At 45.1% G+C, this 19,399-nt stretch overlaps 4 protein-coding genes across 6 annotated transcripts; 2 read left to right on the top strand and 2 right to left on the bottom strand.

Annotated features, from left to right (window-relative positions):
• The first annotated feature begins 32 nt into the window (after positions 1 to 32).
• LOC122619432 (annexin B9) lies at positions 33 to 5,893 on the top strand. 3 transcript variants are annotated; one of them, XM_043796381.1, is made up of 5 exons: positions 33 to 93; positions 2,267 to 2,321; positions 2,949 to 3,657; positions 3,723 to 3,904; positions 5,686 to 5,893. In XM_043796381.1, exons 2-5 carry the CDS (start codon positions 2,292 to 2,294, stop codon positions 5,737 to 5,739), a joined length of 975 nt encoding a protein of 324 aa, XP_043652316.1. In that variant the 5' UTR covers positions 33 to 93; positions 2,267 to 2,291; the 3' UTR covers positions 5,740 to 5,893. The 3 variants fall into 3 exon arrangements, with proteins under 3 accessions (XP_043652316.1, XP_043652315.1, XP_043652314.1); XM_043796380.1 differs by having other exon boundaries at positions 5,230 to 5,893; XM_043796379.1 differs by lacking the exon at positions 5,686 to 5,893 and adding an exon at positions 4,213 to 4,655.
• Positions 5,531 to 8,410, bottom strand: LOC122619431 (uridine 5'-monophosphate synthase). The gene is made up of 3 exons (XM_043796378.1): positions 8,171 to 8,410; positions 7,588 to 8,104; positions 5,531 to 6,798 (listed from the first exon to the last, which is right to left on the bottom strand). The coding sequence occupies exons 1-3, from the start codon at positions 8,321 to 8,323 to the stop codon at positions 5,987 to 5,989; spliced, it is 1,482 nt and encodes a 493-aa protein (XP_043652313.1). The 5' UTR covers positions 8,324 to 8,410; the 3' UTR covers positions 5,531 to 5,986.
• Positions 8,411 to 9,148: 738 nt separating this feature from the next.
• Positions 9,149 to 13,369, top strand: LOC122619433 (doublesex- and mab-3-related transcription factor A2). Its single transcript, XM_043796382.1, has 3 exons — positions 9,149 to 9,403; positions 11,150 to 11,683; positions 13,137 to 13,369. Exons 1-3 carry the CDS (start codon positions 9,149 to 9,151, stop codon positions 13,332 to 13,334), a joined length of 987 nt encoding a protein of 328 aa, XP_043652317.1. The 3' UTR covers positions 13,335 to 13,369.
• An 84-nt stretch (positions 13,370 to 13,453) lies between these two features.
• Positions 13,454 to 17,148, bottom strand: LOC122622392 (hematopoietically-expressed homeobox protein hhex). Its single transcript, XM_043800804.1, has 2 exons — positions 16,659 to 17,148; positions 13,454 to 13,953 (listed from the first exon to the last, which is right to left on the bottom strand). The coding sequence occupies exons 1-2, from the start codon at positions 17,146 to 17,148 to the stop codon at positions 13,454 to 13,456; spliced, it is 990 nt and encodes a 329-aa protein (XP_043656739.1).
• Positions 17,149 to 19,399: the final 2,251 nt, after the last annotated feature.

The raw sequence follows: 19,399 nt of genomic DNA, 5'->3' as shown, positions 1-19,399 counted from the left end.
AGCGCGAGTATAAAAGCCAAACGCGGAGCGCAAATAGCTATAGTATTTATTCACATCGCATTCGCATCGCTTGCAGTTCGCATCGTCAGACTTGTACGTTGAAAATCGAATATCATTGGTAAATCGAAAGGAATTTGTAGATAAAACCCATTGTTTACTCTCGCTGTGCCAGAAATCGCAAAGTCAAGCGGAAAATCAGACGGAAAAGTGAGAAAAGAAAGTGTGTGCACAGCACTCCAAGGCAATTTTCACCAGTGCCATGGGCATTTTGTAGAATTCTGGGTGCGGCATCGCGAGAATTCTCCATTCATTCAGAATCTTGTTTTTGTATTTACTTTAAAGTTCTACCAGCGATTCCAATACTAAAAGCGTCGAGTGGGAGAAACATTCAGAATCCAAAGATGACATCATCAAACTCAAAAGCCCAAGCTTTTTTTCGTTCGGCGTTTTCTCTCGCGACGCGTGTGACTTTGACTTTTCTCATCTCCGACTAAGTCTAAGTAAACTGTTGTTCTTTCTATTCTTCTCTTTCCCATTTTACTTGGGAATGAGAAACGAAATGCTGCGAATTTCTTTATCCCCCGGTTCCCTTCTTAATTTAGTAATTCAATCAACTTCAATTGCCCGACAGGGGCTTTAAACTACAGTAAGGCCCGAGTATGAGCGCCAGCATTACTCACCGGAATCGGATGTGACCACATTCCACCTTCCATAAGTTATACATTTGTAGTACTGTATCTAGTACTCGGGGCCGGGCAATTATACTACAATAGGTGTGTCATCAAGGTTTATTACCGAGTAAAGTGCTCAGTGCACTTGTAAAACATTTCTGAATTTCGAGGTACAGTCCATCGAGGTCTCCAAAAGAGGGTTCAACTGCCAAAGCTTTTGTTTATGAAGTTGTTCACACTTCGTCACGAGCTATTCCAGTTTTTACAGTCTAATATCTAATATCTCTGCTTTCAAGTCGAGCTCAGAGCTTCCAATTGACGTCACAAATCTAATGAATCATTGAGTGCTGTAACCTCAATGTATCACCAGGCATGACTGTGAGATGGCTATTTCAAGAACATCATCACCAGATACGCATCTATCTTCTATCTATCGTATTCCCAGTCCCCAACCATTTCCATGGAACGAAAGAAGTACAATTAGGGTGTTTCCAAGCACAGATGTCTATTGAGGAACATTGAGGTCAGACTATCACAAGGAACTCCAATCGAAATTTAATAAGTCCAACATTCCCAACTTGCGTTAAAAATTTATTATGGGAATATAAGGTAAATCCTATATCTACTAAAGAACTCGAAAAACACTAGAATTTTGAGTTTGGTTGTACGCCATACGTACTCGTATAGAACCGGTTCCACCGTTGGCCAAAACATTTTGTTTGTTTATAGCTCGACTGCAAAGGCGTTTGTAGTTGTTTCTTTTTATTCGTTTTATTTTTTTGTGGTTTGGCGTCGCCACGTCAAGTCTTTTATAATGCTTTTTTCGGCTGTCTTTTGTTGACTTTCTACTTTGGCGGCAGCATAGAAAGGCAAACATGTATTTTGCGGCGTACTGTGGTTACCAATTCGGCAGCGATCGAAAATCTCAATCAATTTATCATTGCTTATCGTTAGGTAGTTGACCGTATTGATTTTCGGGATTATGTGGCTAGTCCCCAAAGATAGTGTTCCACTTGACAACTGAAGTGGAGTGGTAGACCTAGAACGAAATGGGTGGAGAGGCAGCCATTTCCCTGGAGCTTTCTCTTGGCCACAAACGAGCCGTGCCCGATGTTTTCCAAGCCAGAACTCAATGAGCTCATCCGTATATCATCCATAGAAGGCCACTTCGTGTGGGCTTGGTCTGGCCTATCACGAAACTGCCGCGCCATGCCATTTGGCTATCAGACGCACCCAACTTCCAAGCAAGCAACCTGTCTACTGAAAAGTGGAAACTTTCACTTTCGCCGGTAGTACGTTGAACTTCGATTTGGGCAGCCGTTGGTGGGGAAAACTAGAAAAACATCTCGGTAATAAACTAGGGAAAAAATCAATGGTGAAAAGTGCTTTAGCCCAGCGCCATGCTGGCTACCGGGCGTATGCGTAATGCGAGGCTTTTACGAGTGGATGATGTCACCAGGCAGGGCATGAATTAACTAAAGGCCGGGTTAACTGGGCCTGGGAAGCATAACGTAGCCGACCTCGCCGGGGTTCATTTTCCATCACGATTTTGGCTTAGCCATTACTCATTATGTTTTCTCACTTCCTACTTACAGATTGTACACAACAACCCAAATCAAAATGAGTTCCGCTGAGTACTACCCGTTCAAGGTGAGTTTACGATGGGATGAGCTGTAGCTGCATCAGATTCCATTACTTCATGTGACTAAGGCAGTTAATGAAAAAAATCAGATCAAATCAAATCAGATTCAACAGATAAATTAAAGCTGTTCTTACTAATGCCTTTTAGATTGGGTCTTATAAATACATATGTATATGCACAAGCCTCATATTGTTTTTGTTTGGATGCTTGTTGTTGCCAAGAAAGCAAGATTTTTCTCGAAGCGAATATAAAATAGTGCACCAACCAGATGCCAAGAAATTATCTGTAATTAGGCTATTAGATGATCATAAGAGGTGTATACTAAACAATTGTTGACAAACAAGTACCGACTGATACGAGAAGTGAGTGATAGGAGGTTTCATTTATGAGTTTCTTAGATAAGAGTCACAGCGCAAAAATAAAAGTACATTTAAATAGCCAACTTTATTGAAGAAGAAATCGTCAGAACTGAGATAATACATGGAGAGAACAATAACGTATTTGTATATAGAACAAACGCCACTGAGTAATGTTGAGTCACCTCTTTGGGATTGGGATTACGTGCCCGGCATTAAAATACACCCAACTGTTCATCGTTGTTACTCACTTGCTGATTGGCTGTATCCGATTCGCAGTGCACACCCACCGTCTACCCGGCGGATCCCTTCGATCCCGTCGAGGATGCGGCTATTCTGCGCAAGGCGATGAAGGGCTTCGGCACCGACGAGAAGGCCATCATCGAGATCCTGGCCAGGCGTGGCATCGTCCAGCGTTTGGAGATCGCGGAGGCGTTCAAGACCTCGTACGGCAAGGACCTGATCTCGGACCTCAAGTCCGAGCTGGGCGGCAAGTTCGAGGATGTTATCCTGGCTCTGATGACGCCGCTGCCCCAGTTCTATGCCCAGGAGCTGCACGACGCCATCTCGGGACTGGGAACCGACGAGGAGGCCATCATCGAGATCCTCTGCACGCTGTCCAACTACGGCATCAAGACCATTGCCCAGTTCTACGAGCAGAGCTTCGGCAAGCCCCTGGAGTCCGACCTGAAGGGCGACACCAGTGGCCACTTCAAGCGGCTGTGCGTCTCCCTCGTCCAGGGTAACCGGGATGAGAACCAAGGCGTGGACGAGGCAGCGGCCATCGCCGATGCCCAGGCTCTGCACGACGCCGGCGAGGGACAGTGGGGCACAGATGAGTCCACCTTCAACTCGATCCTGATTACCCGCTCCTACCAGCAGCTGCGCCAGATCTTCCTGGAATACGAGAACCTGTCGGGCAACGACATCGAGAAGGCCATCAAGCGGGAGTTCAGCGGCTCCGTGGAGAAGGGTTTCCTGGCCATCGGTAGGTTCCAATAGTATTCTATTCTATTGAATATAGCCCCTTCTAACTGATGCATTGCTCTCCAGTCAAGTGCTGCAAGTCCAAGATCGACTACTTTTCGGAGCGTCTGCACGACTCCATGGCCGGCATGGGCACCAAGGACAAGACGCTGATCCGCATCATCGTCAGCCGGTCGGAGATCGATCTGGGTGACATCAAGGAGGCATTCCAGAACAAGTACGGCAAGAGCTTGGAGTCCTGGATTAAGGTAAATACCGATTTCAATTCGCATTCGTATTTGTGTGTGCTTGCCAGAAATTTCTACTTTGCACCCAACCTTTCTCAATGTGCCACTAACTCGCATTCGATTGCATAAACTCCCTGCAAAAACTGCCATTAATCGTGGTTCCATCAAAGTTCCATCAAAGTTATAATCGTCCAACGCTTATTCGTTCATAAAAGATGGCTTCTCCTGTTGTTGTTTCTTGCCGATTTCTGAAGACACTATCCTTCCCCGCCCGATTGCTTCATTTGTGTGCATAAAACATTAAAACTTGGCATATTCTATATTTTTAGGGCGATACATCCGGCGATTATAAGCGTGCCCTATTGGCTATTGTTGGCTTCTAAAAAGAAAAGAACCCCATCCAACAATAACTTGTCACTTTCGTCTGTTCCACGCTCTAACTATATGCAAACAGAATGTACAAACGAAATTCAGATATCGAGTAGTTTTTGAATTGGAACACGTTTTAACGAAGACGCAGTGCATTTAAAGTCGTAGAATCAGAACCCCAGTCTCGCATCCTGTTGATTATTATAAGCATTGTGACTTTTATTATTATGACTATGCACGCCACATGCACATATTTGTATCTCTATGATTTATACACCTCAGGCTATATGCATTGCTATATAGCTGTACTTTAGTACTTTCAGTTTTGTTTTGAGTCTCATTTGCAAGATATTTTAACTTAAAAATACATAAATAAAAAATACGGAAAATATGAAATACAAAATTCAAAATGAGTTTCTGTTACCCTTAGCAGAGGTCTCTGCACTGCTTGCCATGTAAATAACAGCGCTACATCGGGTCGCTAACATCAAAACATTAAGCTTATAATGGCGTGGGTTAAAAAAACATTACCAATTAAAATCGCTTCAATGGGACCATAAAGGGATATTAGCCCTTTTTAACTGACTATATTAACTTGATCAGCAAATGTAAATGCTATATAAACTATTAAATATAGATCACTTTAAATGAAACGTCGATCTACTTCCACTGCTTGCTTTGAGTAAATGTAAATTAAATGTAAATACGATGTACAAACATTGTCAAGATGCAGAACCTTAGGTGGAATGTTAAATTCGAACATATAGACATTCACATACCCTTTGCTGATCAGGAATACATATAGTTGTTGGTCAATGCTAGAAGATCTTAACCATAAACTTACTCCTCAAAGATATTGCTTCCGGGAATTAAGCAATCCATAAGCCATGTATACAAAGTAAAACGCGTTTAATGCTCTGACCCTCTGCTCTTTTCACGCTTTTACTCTACCCCTTCAAACCAACCACCAACTACAGGAGGATGCCGAGACCGATATTGGATACGTCCTGGTCACTCTTACGGCTTGGTAGACGGATGCAGCCGGAATGTCCGGAATATTTATGAGCAATACTCCGCTGTTCAAGTAGAAAATGCCAAAAATAAGCAAACCCGTTGCATTTCCCCAAAAAATTATATCAAAAGCGAGAAACAAATGGAATTGCCTGCATACATATGTGGTGATATGTGGTGTTCTGACATCCAATCTACGAAACGCTTAGTATTTCCCTCTGTGCAATAACGTCTAACGTTCAACGATTATTTAACACTTTTACGTACTTTTATTTTGTATACATGTCCTTTTATTGTAAATTGTTGCGCATCGAAGTCGCATAGTTTGTATGCATAGTTTGTGCTTGTATTAACTAATAAAGTTGGCTTACACTCAACGGCAAAGCTGGGTCACATTCACCATACACTGATCTCCTTTCCAGGACGACCTCTCCGGAGACTACAGCTACGTTTTGCAGTGCCTGGCCTCCTACTAAGGATTTGCTCGTGGACGAGGCACTTCACATCGATTGTTAACCATTCTATTTGTTGTAAATCTTATTTTAAGGCAAGCCTCGATTGCCAACTGTTCTGTGGAAGATTCATAGCCTATGTTCACTTCATAAATGCACTGTAAAATCGTGGTAAAGAGTTTTAAAGTTTTTCACTTATCTAGGGTAACCGAAACCAAGGGGGAATGGGTATTGGGGAATATTTGTTAAAGGGGAATGCTGGTTGTGTTTTCTACTTGGCGACTCGATCCTGGTAGGCTGCCCAAAGGCGGTCGCGGTACGTCTGGGCCGCCTGCTCCGGACTGGTGGCCTTCAGGATGCCCCTGCCCACCACTCCGATGTCGGCTCCTCGCTCCTTGACCACATGCTCCGGGCTCTGGTACTGCTGGCCCAACTGGTCCACGCCCTCGTCTATCTTCACTCCGGGCGTCAGCTGCAGAAGGCCGGGAAAGGCAAAGGCATCGGAGGATTGGCACACCACACCGGCCACGAAGTCCACATCGGCGCCCTCGGTGGCGATCTTGTTGCTGTTCTCCTTGTACTTGGCGTCGATCAGGTTGCCGCTGGCCGACATCTCCGCCAGCAGGAAGACGCCTCGCTCCTTTCCGGCTCCTCCTTCGCCAAGGCCCGCCTTCAGGCCCTGCAGAATACTGCGTCCAGGTAAAGTGTGGGCCGTGACCAGGTCCGCCCAACTGGAAATCTTATAGATGCCCTTGCCGTACTGCAGGGACACCGTGTTGCCTATGTCTGCGAACTTCCGATCCTCCATCAGCAGGAAATTGTGCCGCTGGGCCAGAGCTTGCAGGGCAGCGATGAACTTTTCACTGAAGTCCTCCACAATGTCCACGTGCGTCTTCAGCAGGCAGATGTACGGACCGCACTTGTCGGCCACGTCCAGGACCTCATCGGCACGGGTCAGGTCGGCGGCCAGGCAGAGGTTCGTCTGCTTGCTGGCTATCAGGTTGAAGAGGCGCTTGGCCACCGCGCTCTTGGCCAGATTGGCGCGACTCTCGTAGGTCAGTTTGGTGCGCTGCAAGTCGTTGGCTGCGGGAAAGTGGGGGAGATTGGTTAACACTTGAGTTGAAACGTGCACGGAGACCTATCTTATCGCCTTTTCTTATCGCTATAGTAAATAGCTTCATAACGCATAAATACATTGAACTCTTTTCATCTGAGAACTGCTTTTTGCTGTTTATACAGTATCATATTGCAGATTTTAAACTTTATGACGAGAGATTTAACTCTGAATGGGTTTTATGAATGGAGAATACAGATATCTTGAAAGTTAAAGTAAGACTTTATCTTATGACTTTAGATATTGAGAAAGACCTACAGGGTATTCGAATTCCTTACGCCCCAAAGGCAAACGTGATTATTAAGATCACATTAGAATTCCATCACTTTACAGGTGGAAAGCAAGCACGAAGCAAACCGGTTCCCTCCCATACACCTCATCGAAGCCCAAAAATGAACTGTGATTATTCATAGAAGATGGAAGATGGGAAATGGGCGTGCTCTGAGGAGCAGACCGGCTCTCGAGGGGCCTGATAAGCGTGGAGGCATAATTGGGTGCGGACCGGACACTGCCCTGAATCATAATCACGTGCCGCATTCCCCGGACTGATCCGGTCCGATAGTGGAATCCAGATCGGCCTACCGCCGTTTATGGCGGTTATATAACTTTATAGTACCGCGACTGAAGCGCTCCCCTAATTGAATTTGGTCGAGGCCATGTGCTGGCCGAGTGTCATGTACTAATTATCTATCTATCCATCCATGTATGGATGATGTCTGGCAGATATCAAGGGGAGCAGATATCTGGAGCATACGCACCTCCGACAACGTCGGCCTTATCGCCGCCGACGAAGGTTCCATCGCTGTTGATTTGGACCGCAGCGATGTACTTGGCCACCGCCTCCACGGTGGACTTCTCGATGCGCCCGGCCTCGTGGAGGGTGTTCAGCAGAAAGGAGAGCGTGAAGAGGGAGTGCATCCGCACTCCGTGCTTGGCGATGTTGGCCACTCCGCCCTGCTCCCGGTCCACGACGACCACGGCGTCGGTGACCACAATGCCCTCGCTCTGCAGATCCCGCACCGTGTCCAGGATGCTGGAGCCGGAGGTGACTACGTCCTCGACAATCAAACAGGTGTCGCCGGCATTGAAGATGCCCTCGACCAGCTTCTTGGTGCCATAGGCCTTGGCCTCCTTGCGCCGCACCAGCATGGGCGTTCCCTGCTGCACGGACACAATGGTGGCCAGCGGGAGCGCCGTGTAGGGAACTCCGCACACGTGCTTGGCGGTCAGCTGCTTGTCCTTGATGTGCTCCACCAGAAGGTCGGAGACGGTTTGCTGCGGGAGACGAGTTAGCTACTGCCTTGGACATGGACCCCTAATCCCATAATCTCAAATACTGACCATCACATCCGGATAACTGACGATCACTCGGAGGTCGAAGTAGACCGGCGAATTTATGCCCACCTTCATCTTGAAGTCGCCGAACTTGAAGGCATTGATCTCGAAGAGCTTCAGGGCCAGGGCCCGCATTTTGTCCGAGTTCTGGGCAACCATGGTGGCAATTCTCGATCTCAAATCTCCGGACACGTGCTAGCTCGGCTCCAATAAGAACCGTCCAATTGGGAGTCTTACGCTTTTTAAACATGCTGCCAGTGTGCCCGTGTCCGCTGGCGTTAGGCCGTATTCGATGCTCCCTAATTAAGGCACTAATTCTGGCTTCACTGCCTGGGTGGTTAACTTCGCTAAGCCGCAAAAACTTATCGAATTTCAAATGAAAGTAAATGAAAATATATCAGTTTCGTGGTTTTGATCAACATTTGCTTTAAGCCCTTTTGCGACAATTATCAGTTATAGAGCAGGTAACTAAAAAGCCTATTAAGCTACCACACATACGATGGAATAAACTTTTTTTTAGAAATGTATGTATGTTCTGGATTTATGATAAGTACGTAAAATATACAAAACTATGAGCTTTCGGTATGCTAAAAAAGAGATAAGGAAATTTCGACCTTCCGATATGAGATGGTCATAATATGTAGCATATTGCATTGCGTATTCTTAGCACTTAGCACTTATCCTCTAAAAGTTTGGCTCCACCCACAAACCCCTGACCGAAACTTCAAGGGAGGAGTCTAGTCAATTTCCAACCACCAATTGCAGTGCTCTAAGCTCAAATTTCTAAATCAAAGCAGAAGCGCCTGCGTAAGTCAACAAAGTGTCCGCCATTCTTTGAAACAATTCTAGATCCTTTGGAGCGTGTTTCCAAAATTTAGTTTCTTTTCGCTAGTCCCCAAATAAGTCGCAAAATTTGGCTCCAAGGCAGCCACTTCTTAATCGTATAATCGGTTTTCACTGAATCCATTTCTCGACTGCGTTGCGATGGCCAGTTCAAGTGGAGAACCTGCTGATGAAGTGGCTAATAAGCGTCCCCGTCTGGTGGGTAACCCCAAGGCCCCCAAAATAGTTGAACCACCACCGCCCAAGGTCGCCAACCGGGTGCCCAAGTGCGCCCGCTGCCGAAACCATGGGATCATTTCGGAGCTACGGGGTCACAAGAAGCTCTGCACCTACAAGAACTGCAAGTGCGCCAAGTGTGTCCTGATCTTTGAGAGGCAACGCATCATGGCTGCGCAGGTGAGTGAAGATTGAAATGCTTTATTTGCACTCACAGAGGGGAAGGGTATTTACCTTGTAGACGAATTATACTTTTAGCATCTTCCTTTGCTTTCTTAAGAAAGTGTACAAGTTATTCAATCCCTATCCTAAACAGAAGCAATTTATTGCATAAGATTGCTGAAAATGTACTGGTCAGTTAGTTACATAGTAAGTCACCTGGGAAACCTTTTCTTTACCTAAAGCATTTTCATTTTTCAACTCTGATAGTTCTGTAATCAGTTGCAAAATAATAGACCAGCTTTCCTAATTCAGTTGTAAGTATGTAATATGCAACAACGTACTTTCAAATGAAGGCTATATACATACATTTTAGAAGTATATACATAAAAATTCAAAAAATCAAATCAACTTTTGTGAATCAATTAAGTTAAATTCAATTCTTAACTAAAAATGAAGTAAAATAAATTTAATGAATTTGGTTCCATGTTGGCTTTAATTGAACTTGTTATACACGTGAAGTTGGTTAGACTGTGAATTGAAGATTTCAATGTTCTAAAATATACGTTTCAAGGATATAAAGGATATCAAAATTAATGACGATTAAAAGGGTCATATATAAAAAATTTAGCACAAGTAATTTACCTATTTTTGATTTCTGCAAAATTTGAAGTGGTGTAATTAATGCAGGGGAAAAATCAAGAGCGCTAAACGTTTAAACAAATGATTCCACAAAAACCGTTATTGGAATTCGAACATACCTTTCCATAACTAGCTTGTTTAACCACTTTCCCGTTAAGCTAGCGAGTTTTCAAAAATATTTTAAAGCAAAAGTTGTCCAGCTTGAGCTCTTAAAAAAATAAAATTGGTTCCAAAACTCTAAAACAAAGGCAAACAAACAAAGAAATACTTTTTTTAAATTTAAAGTACAATAGTGTTTCTCAGATGGGACATTTTCATCACCGGCCCCAGCAACTCCAAGTTTCAAAATTTCGTTATCATTTCTCCATTCGTAGAAGGTTTTAATGTTATGACTCTATATAGAGTGTATAGACTATATCTAAATGTAGATTGTATTCGATAGTATTCACATCGTCATTAGGTGGACTGATTCCAGATAAGTTTTGAGTCAGCTCAATTCAAGCATAATTTAACATAGGAGGGGAATAGTCTCCTCGGCTATTTGTATCCAGGACAGAATGAGTAAGCCACCCCATCCGGATTCAATCAATCTGTGTAACTGCATTCAATTGCCAGCTTTCTTGGAAAAATAGTTAGCAATGCCATTTATGTATATTGTGTTTAGATTAAGCGCTGCCAAGTTCTCAATTCGAAACACAAATAGCCGACGGACACACCCCACTCCAATGCCAAGTCAAACAGCCAATGAAACGGAACACGGGGAGCAAATCTAGCCAGCACAAGGACAACCGGTCCTGGGTCCTGGGTCCTGGATTCCCTCCCCTCAGATGATGATGATGGTGATGGAAAGTTGTCAAGGCGTAGGAACAAATCGACCAAAATATCCGCTTACCGAAACTGTTTGCACAAGTGTGGCTCCGTCTCGCATTTCATTAGATCGGCGTGCCTGTGCTAGGATGAGCTAGGAAGTACTAGGATGTGCTAGTATGGGCTAGGATGTGGGGATACCCCAAGGAATTGCGATGGCCTCTGTTTGCGGATAAGTCAAACAGCAGCAGACGGACTGTGGAATGGGATGTTCACTTGTCGCATATTAATTTCCATTTGTGGTCTTTCGTCTTTCAGGTTGCCCTGAAGCGTCAGCAGGCGGTGGAGGATGCTATTGCCATGCGGCTGGTGGCCAACAAAACGGGTCGTTCCATCGATGCACTGCCGCCAGGCAACATATTCGGTCTGACCGTGACGCAACCCAGCTCACCGCGCCCCAAGCGGGAGGATGACCAGGCGGAGAAGCCTCTGTCGGCGGAGCTGCAGCAGCAGCTGAAGCAGAATCAGAATCAGGAGAAGGAGGAGTACTGCGAGTCGCCGGCGGTGGCCCAGGACCTCAGTGCTCCCCGACGGGATAACGTCTCCCAAACGGCCATTGACATGCTGGCCCAGCTCTTTCCCCAGCGCAAGCGATCTGTCCTGGAGTTGGTGCTCAAGCGTTGCGATCTCGATCTGATCCGGGCCATCGAGAATGTCTCGCCCACCGGCCAGTCCTCGCCAGTCGATGTCACCACCCACCAGGCGTCCAGCCAGGAGACGGACATGCTGCCCGCTGTGCCACAGCCCACGCCCCCCAGAAGCAGCGCCTTCAGGCCTGTGATAACAGATCAGGCAAGCGACCTCACTTTCAGTCCCAAAATGTACAGGGTACCTTTCAGGATTTAGATATCGCAATCCATGTTATCCCACTTACATTTCATATCCCTTTCATATCCCCGATAGTTGTAGAGTGAAGAGTATACCAGATTCGTTGTTAGGATTGCTTCCAGATCTATAAAGAAAATATTCTTGATCATCTGGCGCAATCTTGGAGCCATCAGAGGTAGAGAGTTGGGCTTACTCTGTCCCAGTTTCCTGAACAGTTTACATGCCAATTTCTATTAACATATCGACCCTCCTTGAAAGTTAATATTTTGTTATCCTTTAGTCTAGTATACTTTTAACGAAACACCAAAAACAGACCGAATCACTTTTTGCCAAAGAAGTAGAATGTATGAAGAAGAATGTACATACATTTTTAATATTTAATTGTCAGAATATAAATGTATTCTCTAATGTAGTTAATATATTTAAAATTTAAAGTATTTGCAACGAACTCGAAAGCTCACCAACGATTGCTAAAGCGTACTTATTATACCCGTTACTCGTAGAGTAAAAGGGTATACTAGATTCGTTGAAAAAGATGTAACAGGCAGAAGAAAGCGTTTCCGACCATATAAAGTATATATATTCTTGATCAGGATCAATAGCCGAGTCCATCTGGCCATGTCCGTCTGTCCGTCTATCTGTCCGTCCGTATGAACGTCGAGATCTCAGGAACTACAAAAGCTAGAGAGTTGAGATTAAGCATACAGACTCCAGAGTCGAGATCTCAGGAACTACAAAAGCTAGAGAGTTGAGATTAAGCATACAGACTCCAGAGCCATAGACGCAGCGCAACTTTGTCGATTCATGTTGCCACGCCCACTATAACGCCCGGGCCCCGCGATCAAGGGAGCCCCGCCAGGGGCCCTTATTATTTGAAAAAATATTTTCAATAGGGTGAGGGGGCCCCCGACTTAAACCCGCCCCGGGCCTCAAGTGTCCTTAGTCCGCCACTGTCTAGCTGAGTATCAGATAGTCGGGGAACTTGACTATAGCGATCTCTCTTGTTTTGTTTAATATAATACACTGACGAGGAAATCGGTAACACGAGTTCAGAATACTTACTAAAGTTCAACGTTCTGTATTTCCTCTTCCACTTTCCTTTTTAAGATTTCCGTCTTGTTTTGTTTGTGCTGATAATATCCAAGGATATTATTATCACCAGATAATATGTACCAAATTAAAATATAAAAAATGTAATAATATAGCCGGAGTGCAAATCTTGAAGCCAATCATGCACATAATGGGACCGCATTCCATTCAATTGAGAGTTCACCAATGCGATTTGGTCCTAGGTAGAATGCATAAAGTTGAAGAGAATACACAGACCGTTTAAGTAGAACAATCTGTGTTGCTGGTCCATTTAAGTAAAAAGTGCCTAATGGAATATCTTTTAAGTATACAAAATCTTACCTTTCAGTACCAGAGCAAATCGGTGGTCGAGCTGAAGCCGCCGGTCTTCGGAAGCAGTGCATCGGCGGCGGCAGCGGCCATTTGTGCGTATCCCAAGTGGTTTGTGCCGCTCTCCTTTCCGGTGACCATGGGCCACCTTTCCAACCTGGCGCCCCGATGCACCTTGCCCAACTGCGCCTGCCTGGACAGCTACCAGTTCCACTAGGAGCCCACCCATGAAGTACTAACTCGCCAAGTATAACTCTAGTGCAATAAATTTATTTAACCTAACTACAAGCTGAACTATCTTATGAGTCGAGTCGGGGGGCAATCATTCCCCTAGCTTCACTTGGGAGTCTCCTCCGCCTCCGCATCCGCATCCGCCTCCCCTTCATCTTCGTCGTCGTCGTCCTCATCGTCCTCGGATAGATACATCCGATCCTCCTCGTCGCTCTGCTGGCCACTCCTGCTCCCGCTGCCTGAACTCAACATGGGAACACTGCTGCTCGCAGCGGAGGAGGGGGATCCCACGGCAGCAGCTGCCACTCCTTGGGCGGATGCACTGCGCTTGCTGAGATTGGCCCGTCGCCACTTGGCCCGCCGGTTCTGAAACCAGGTCTTCACCTGTCGGTCGGTCAGTTTCAGTTGGAGGGCCAGGTGGCGCCGTTCCTCCGGCGACAAGTACTTGGAGCTGGCGAAGCGGGCCTCGAGATTTTTGGTCTGCTGGGAGGTGAATCTGATCTGACCACCTTTTCGCTTCACGCCGAAGTTGGACATGTAGAAGCTGGCCGCCGGATAGGCGTTGCAGTAGAGAGCGGCTGCAGCGGAGGCCGGGTTGGGGAATCCTACGGGGTAAAAAGGACGACACATTGGTAAGGATCAATGAATCAATGAAGAGGCTACAAAGGCATGGCTTCAAAGGTTTCAGTTTTAAAAAGTTGATTGAGATATATGTAAAGTATTCGATATAAAGAACGAATGGCACTATTGACCCCCATTCCACTTATCAAATTCATTTGTCAAACCTGATCCCCCAGCAGTTTATCAAAGGCTGCCATGAAAAAGTCGAGGACAATCGATTTCTTTGAATAACAATTTCGAACTATCTGCCCGATATAAAGTGGCGCAATCATTGGATTTTGATTGGTGCCTCCTGTGGCCCGGTTTCCCTATCTCCGCCCACCCGCTCTTATCAAAGTAATCGGACACAACAATTCCGAGTGGTACAAGTGTATGGGTGTTCGGGAATATACCAGTAACAAACACAGTACCGTCGTATCGGGGATATGTCGACGCCCACTTGTAACTGGGTGACGACTTGGTGGCCATTGCGAAATTCGAGATCGACTGTACGCCGAGATTCCGGGGCAATTGAGCGAACTCGATTGGCACCCGACCGGCAACCAGATTGCGAACCTATCTGCACCTGTACTCTTACTCGAATGTGATAAGAAAGCAGCGCTTTCTGCTGAGGTAACGGAAATTCGCACTTGGAATACGCATATTTGGAATGCGCTTCACCTTACTAACAGCTGAACTAAGCTGATATTTCGGGACCGAGTTACCTCAACCTCATAAGGGAACCGATCTGGCCGAGAACTATTGGGAATTGGCGAACAACGTCTAACGTCTGATTGCAGATGCCATAATTTAAATCGTTACAAATAGACTTATTAACGTTTATTTTTATTAAGTGGCGTACCCAGTGATAAGGCCGCAGACCCCCCTTATCTTCTTCCCAGCGGCATTTGATCGCTGAAAATTGGATTTGTTATTATTTTATATAGTGCGTGTCCGATTGAAGGAACAAAATCATATCAGGTACTTGTCGCTTCCACCACTTCCCCAGCCCCATTTACCCCTCGTCCAGGAAGAACGAGTGTCGAGAACGGACGAGCTTATCGTAATCAAATGGCAATCGTGGCTATAAGATGATGGACAGCGCCTATTAATCGCCTCTAATAGCATTTTTGTTTAGATAAGCCAAACAAATCGGAAATCGGGATAGCAGTACAGTTGAAGTGGGCTATACGAGCCCATACTCCTATCTGCATTGTGTGATCAATGGCACAGAACAAGCTGGCCAATTTTCTCCTTAAGAGGAGTTTTTGAGCCCAAGTCAATTTGACTTGATTTGAAGATTGCGAACGGAAGGGTGCATTTAGATATTCCATTACATTGTAATATTATATTGATTCCTATTTTATTTCCCCCACTGAGTGTTAGTCTGGGGCAATTGTGTAAAAATAAGTGGTGATATGAAAAAGATTAAACCAGTTTGATTTCCCACAGTCCTACTGATTTGCATGGATAAATTTCAGCAGACCGATTTTTCCGACTGAACAGCAATCCCCTGAAATGGGAACAAACTGTCACTTGAATTTCCACAGCCTTTCAATACCGGCACCTCAATTTCAAATATTTGTCACCTCCGATAAGCCCCCGAAATATTTCGTGGGTACTCCGATCTGAATGGGGTGTAAGTTTCTGGGGGGATGGATTTCGGGACTTTGACCTTATCGGCATGGCTGGGCTAATCTACCGTTGCACTGCACAGAAAACCAACCGGGAAATGCAGTTTTGGGGCGGGGAAGTGGGATTTCGAGTGGCATTGGCGCCAACACTTGACTTTGACAAACACCCAACTGCACACACACATTAATCATGTTTATGGCCCATTTTGCGTGGGATCCCCATTATTTCCCCCAATACTCGGTGGTCCGGCCACTTCGGACTTAGGCTAGTTGGGCTAGATTGTATTTAAATGAGGATTTCAGGTACCACCTTTCCCATAGCGATCAATTTCCATGTGTCAATTTGATGGGCGAGATTAAGGTGTCAGCATGGGGAGGTTCAATGACTTGAACTTGGAACTCGAAAGGGGCGCCTTCTCAATCCTAGTCTTTGCCGAAAACTGTGAGAAAGTCGCATAGAAACTATAGGTTCAAGCTTCGTGAGTGCTTCCATTCTATCTTTAAGATCCAGGATTTATTATATCATACTTTATGAGTGCTATGGCCTTTATCTGCATTTTGGTGTTCAATTAATAATTGAAGCGCTTATTTATTCATAACAACTGCTAAGCAGGTGACTCACTTCCGGTCATGATGATGAAATGCTAATGAGGTCAAACGATCAAAGTTTGGTTGCAAAATATACCCTGCTGATATACATCGTCAACCGAACAGTTTTTTCAAAACAGTATTAATTAATATATTACACTAATTACTATATGACCACGTCAATAACAAAGGCTTTTGAATATATTGTTATTCTTGTCCTTATAATCGCTAAACAATGTTTTGAATGTACTGAGATTGCATAGATTGCATATATAGTAATTTCATATTTCATTTTAATACTTTTTCTGTAACTCTGTACTAATTCCTAAACTTTTCTTATTTGATTATCGAAATATATATCAAAAATAACTACAAGATTTATCTGATTGTCAATCATTCAATTAGCTTTTTAAAAATGTATCTGTATCCTATGAGAAATTCAAACACGCCATGTAAGCCTTACAACGTAGGTATGGAGAACTACTCACCTTCGCAGTCCATGGTAAAAGGACTGTATTGATCACAATAGGCTGTGGGCTGGACGGCGGCTGCGGCGGCTACTGCGGCTGCCTGGAAGTGGGGCATGAAGAGCGAGGGATTCTTCTGGAGCTGGAGCACCTGCTGGTAGAACAGCGAGGCGGGGTCCGGGTAGATGGGGTTGAAGCGCAGCGAGGTGGGCGCAAGCACGGCACTGGAGTCCATACTCTTCATGGCATACTGGGCGGCAGCCGCCTCGCGGGATAGATCGAAGATGTTGGTGGTGGACGAGGGAGAGGGAGTGGGCCCGGCGGAGGACGAACCAGTGGCCAAGGATGCCTTGGGCATGGCCAGTGCAGGGGGAGAAGGTATTCCGGCTGTTCCCGCCACGGGACTTTGAGAGGAGCCTCTGCGCGACTGAGATCGATGCGATGAGGTCTTCTGCTCCAGGATATTCTCGATGGAGAAGGCGGCTTTGCTTGACTTGGTGGCGATATCCATATTGCTGTTCTGAGAGCAGTACGTCTATTGTACTACTAGCGATTGATTTGGCCCGGAGCGATCGAAGCGACTGCGTCGGCCGCAGGCGATGAACTAATGGCCACCAGCTGTAGAAGTCGCCGCAGAGCCCATGGGCGCTATAAATTGTACCAAATCTGATTTCACAGAATATAATAGATTGTACCTATAATGTTGTGCTAATGGGTAGATATCAATATTAACAATAATAGAGCGGTATGTAGATATGCCGCGCATGGAAGATAGTGCCGAGCTACCGGCCATCGATTGATAAGCGAGTGGTGGTTGGTTAGGCGCTCCAGTGGCTCGATGGCACTCCACTCCACTCCACTCCACTCGATTCTTATTCCTATTCTCAATACCCAATACCCAATTTCCAATTGCAGGCGGCGACAGCTCGACATCGGTACCCGGTTGGACACCCAATCGGCGATCGTCGTATAAATCACGGCCCTGCTCGCCCGCTTATTGAACTGCCAACCGACCAACCCACCCAACCACCCTCCCAAAACGCCTCCCACTCGGCGGGTCGGTGCGTTTGATCGAGTAATTGTTAATCACCCCTTATCGGTGTCGGTATCGTTACCTGGTTTCGGCTCTCTGCTACTGTTAGCTATTTTACTCAGTTGATTGTTGTTGTAAACAAATTAAAATTACCAATCTCTCGCTCACCCAAAGAGCCCCCTTGGATCCTAGCCCCCCCTCATGAAAGACATCGCTTTGATTGAGTAATCGAGTTTGTGTTATGATTTCGGCCATGGGGCCGTCTCCCTCAGCTCTTTGGGAACAATATATGCGTCTGTGTATCTGGGGTGTGGATAGGTGTTTCGGGGTGTCTTATCAGTTGTACTCGGGCTCCTCGTAAAGCCTCCTAGATGATGGATTACTTCTGATTTTGGCTTGGGCTGGTGATAATGGTGATAAAATGGAAAACGCACAGCCATAAATGCCTCCAATTGTTGTTATTGTTGCTGATTCCACAACATTGCCCGATAGATACCCCTTTGATGTTCTTTTTCAGGTCGCCCTGAAAATCGGAACCTTCGAGATAAGTTTTGGGCCTCGACGAGTTTCGGGAACAGTGAAAATCTTCAGTTTCCGCTGGAGGAAAGGATGTCACGCGTTCATTTCGCACGGGAAGTATAGAGTAAATTGTTTAAAGTTTTTCATGTGTTGCGATGTGGGTAAATGGTGACTATTTCAAAATTTCCTGAACTTCGATAGAAACTGTATGACTTCACTATTAAATGACTCAATTCCATGTGATATTAGGCTATAAACCCATTTCTATTGATACGGTACGCTGAAAAGTGATTTAATAAATTGCAAATAGAGTTCTCGTGCCTTGTAAAGGGCAGTCAACTACAGCCAATCGACTGGTGATTAGATTTTATGACTCCCAAATTAAAAAAAAAATGACATGGAAGATAAGTAAAATGTATATTTTGCTGTGCAACATATGTTAAAAATATGAATAATATACACCTTTCCGAATAATAACCGATATACCCAATTAATTTCGTTAAAAACCCATAGACTGAAAAAGAGATTAAAACATTTAGAACACAAATTAATGCAAAGCCTGCTTTCCAAGATATGGTGGAAAGGAACCCCATACTCCCGAGTGCACCTGTAATCCCCGGATATATCACTTCGACGCTTCATCATCGGCAGGCACTTGTTCGTCTGCTATCAGATAGTAAGTTGTGTGATCCCCGACAAAATCCCATCGATACAACATTTTGCACCCGAAAAAGTCAACTGACGGCCATTTTGTGACATATCACAAGGTGAGTATTCAAATTTATCAATATGAATGGTTCGAACAGCGTCTTTGGGGGCGAGTGGTCTGAAGGAAGTTTTCAGTGGTAAGTAATGACCATTCAAAAAGTTGTTGTGCTTTACAAGAAGATGAAAACATAATAATGAATAGTGAACAATGAATAATGAATGGTGATAAAAATACAGGCCACGTTCTTTTCAACAGAACGGCGTTTTTCGGAGGTATGCGATAAGTAAATGCGACCAATTCGAGACATTGACGAGGTCTACTGGTCGATAAGGTGCCATGGCCTGGGGGGCTTATGCTCGTCAAGTGAGGCTAAATTATTAGCAATTATCAGAAGACAAACGGTTTGAAATGACTTCGAAATTGGGCATAAATAATTGTGGCACGCATTAATAACAGCAAAGGAAGAACCGGCTGAATTTGTAATCCCACAATGGGCATGTG

The sequence above is a fragment of the Drosophila teissieri genome, chromosome 3R, assembly GCF_016746235.2.
Source record: "Drosophila teissieri strain GT53w chromosome 3R, Prin_Dtei_1.1, whole genome shotgun sequence".
In the NCBI taxonomy this organism is placed as follows: Eukaryota; Metazoa; Arthropoda; class Insecta; order Diptera; family Drosophilidae; genus Drosophila; species Drosophila teissieri.
Note: the sequence above shows the minus strand (reverse complement) of the source record. Positions and strands in the feature narration are given on the sequence as shown.

Excerpts from the sequence above, each read along its gene's own strand:
- LOC122619432 (XM_043796381.1), top strand. The coding sequence starts at position 2,292 with ATGAGTTCCGCTGAGTACTACCCGTTCAAG. Across the intron at positions 2,322-2,948 it reads CTGAGTACTACCCGTTCAAG|TGCACACCCACCGTCTACCC; the intron begins GTGAGTTTACGA and ends TCCGATTCGCAG. Across the intron at positions 3,658-3,722 it reads GAAGGGTTTCCTGGCCATCG|TCAAGTGCTGCAAGTCCAAG; the intron begins GTAGGTTCCAAT and ends ATTGCTCTCCAG.
- LOC122619431 (XM_043796378.1), bottom strand. The coding sequence starts at position 8,323 with ATGGTTGCCCAGAACTCGGACAAAATGCGGGCCCTGGCCCTGAAGCTC. Across the intron at positions 8,105-8,170 it reads TCAGTTATCCGGATGTGATG|CAAACCGTCTCCGACCTTCT; the intron begins GTCAGTATTTGA and ends CGTCTCCCGCAG. Across the intron at positions 6,799-7,587 it reads TAAGGCCGACGTTGTCGGAG|CCAACGACTTGCAGCGCACC; the intron begins GTGCGTATGCTC and ends ACTTTCCCGCAG.
- LOC122622392 (XM_043800804.1), bottom strand. The coding sequence starts at position 17,148 with ATGGATATCGCCACCAAGTCAAGCAAAGCCGCCTTCTCCATCGAGAAT. Across the intron at positions 13,954-16,658 it reads TTTTACCATGGACTGCGAAG|GATTCCCCAACCCGGCCTCC; the intron begins GTGAGTAGTTCT and ends TTTACCCCGTAG.
- LOC122619433 (XM_043796382.1), top strand. The coding sequence starts at position 9,149 with ATGGCCAGTTCAAGTGGAGAACCTGCTGATGAAGTGGCTAATAAGCGT. Across the intron at positions 9,404-11,149 it reads AACGCATCATGGCTGCGCAG|GTTGCCCTGAAGCGTCAGCA; the intron begins GTGAGTGAAGAT and ends TTCGTCTTTCAG. Across the intron at positions 11,684-13,136 it reads GGCCTGTGATAACAGATCAG|TACCAGAGCAAATCGGTGGT; the intron begins GCAAGCGACCTC and ends CTTACCTTTCAG.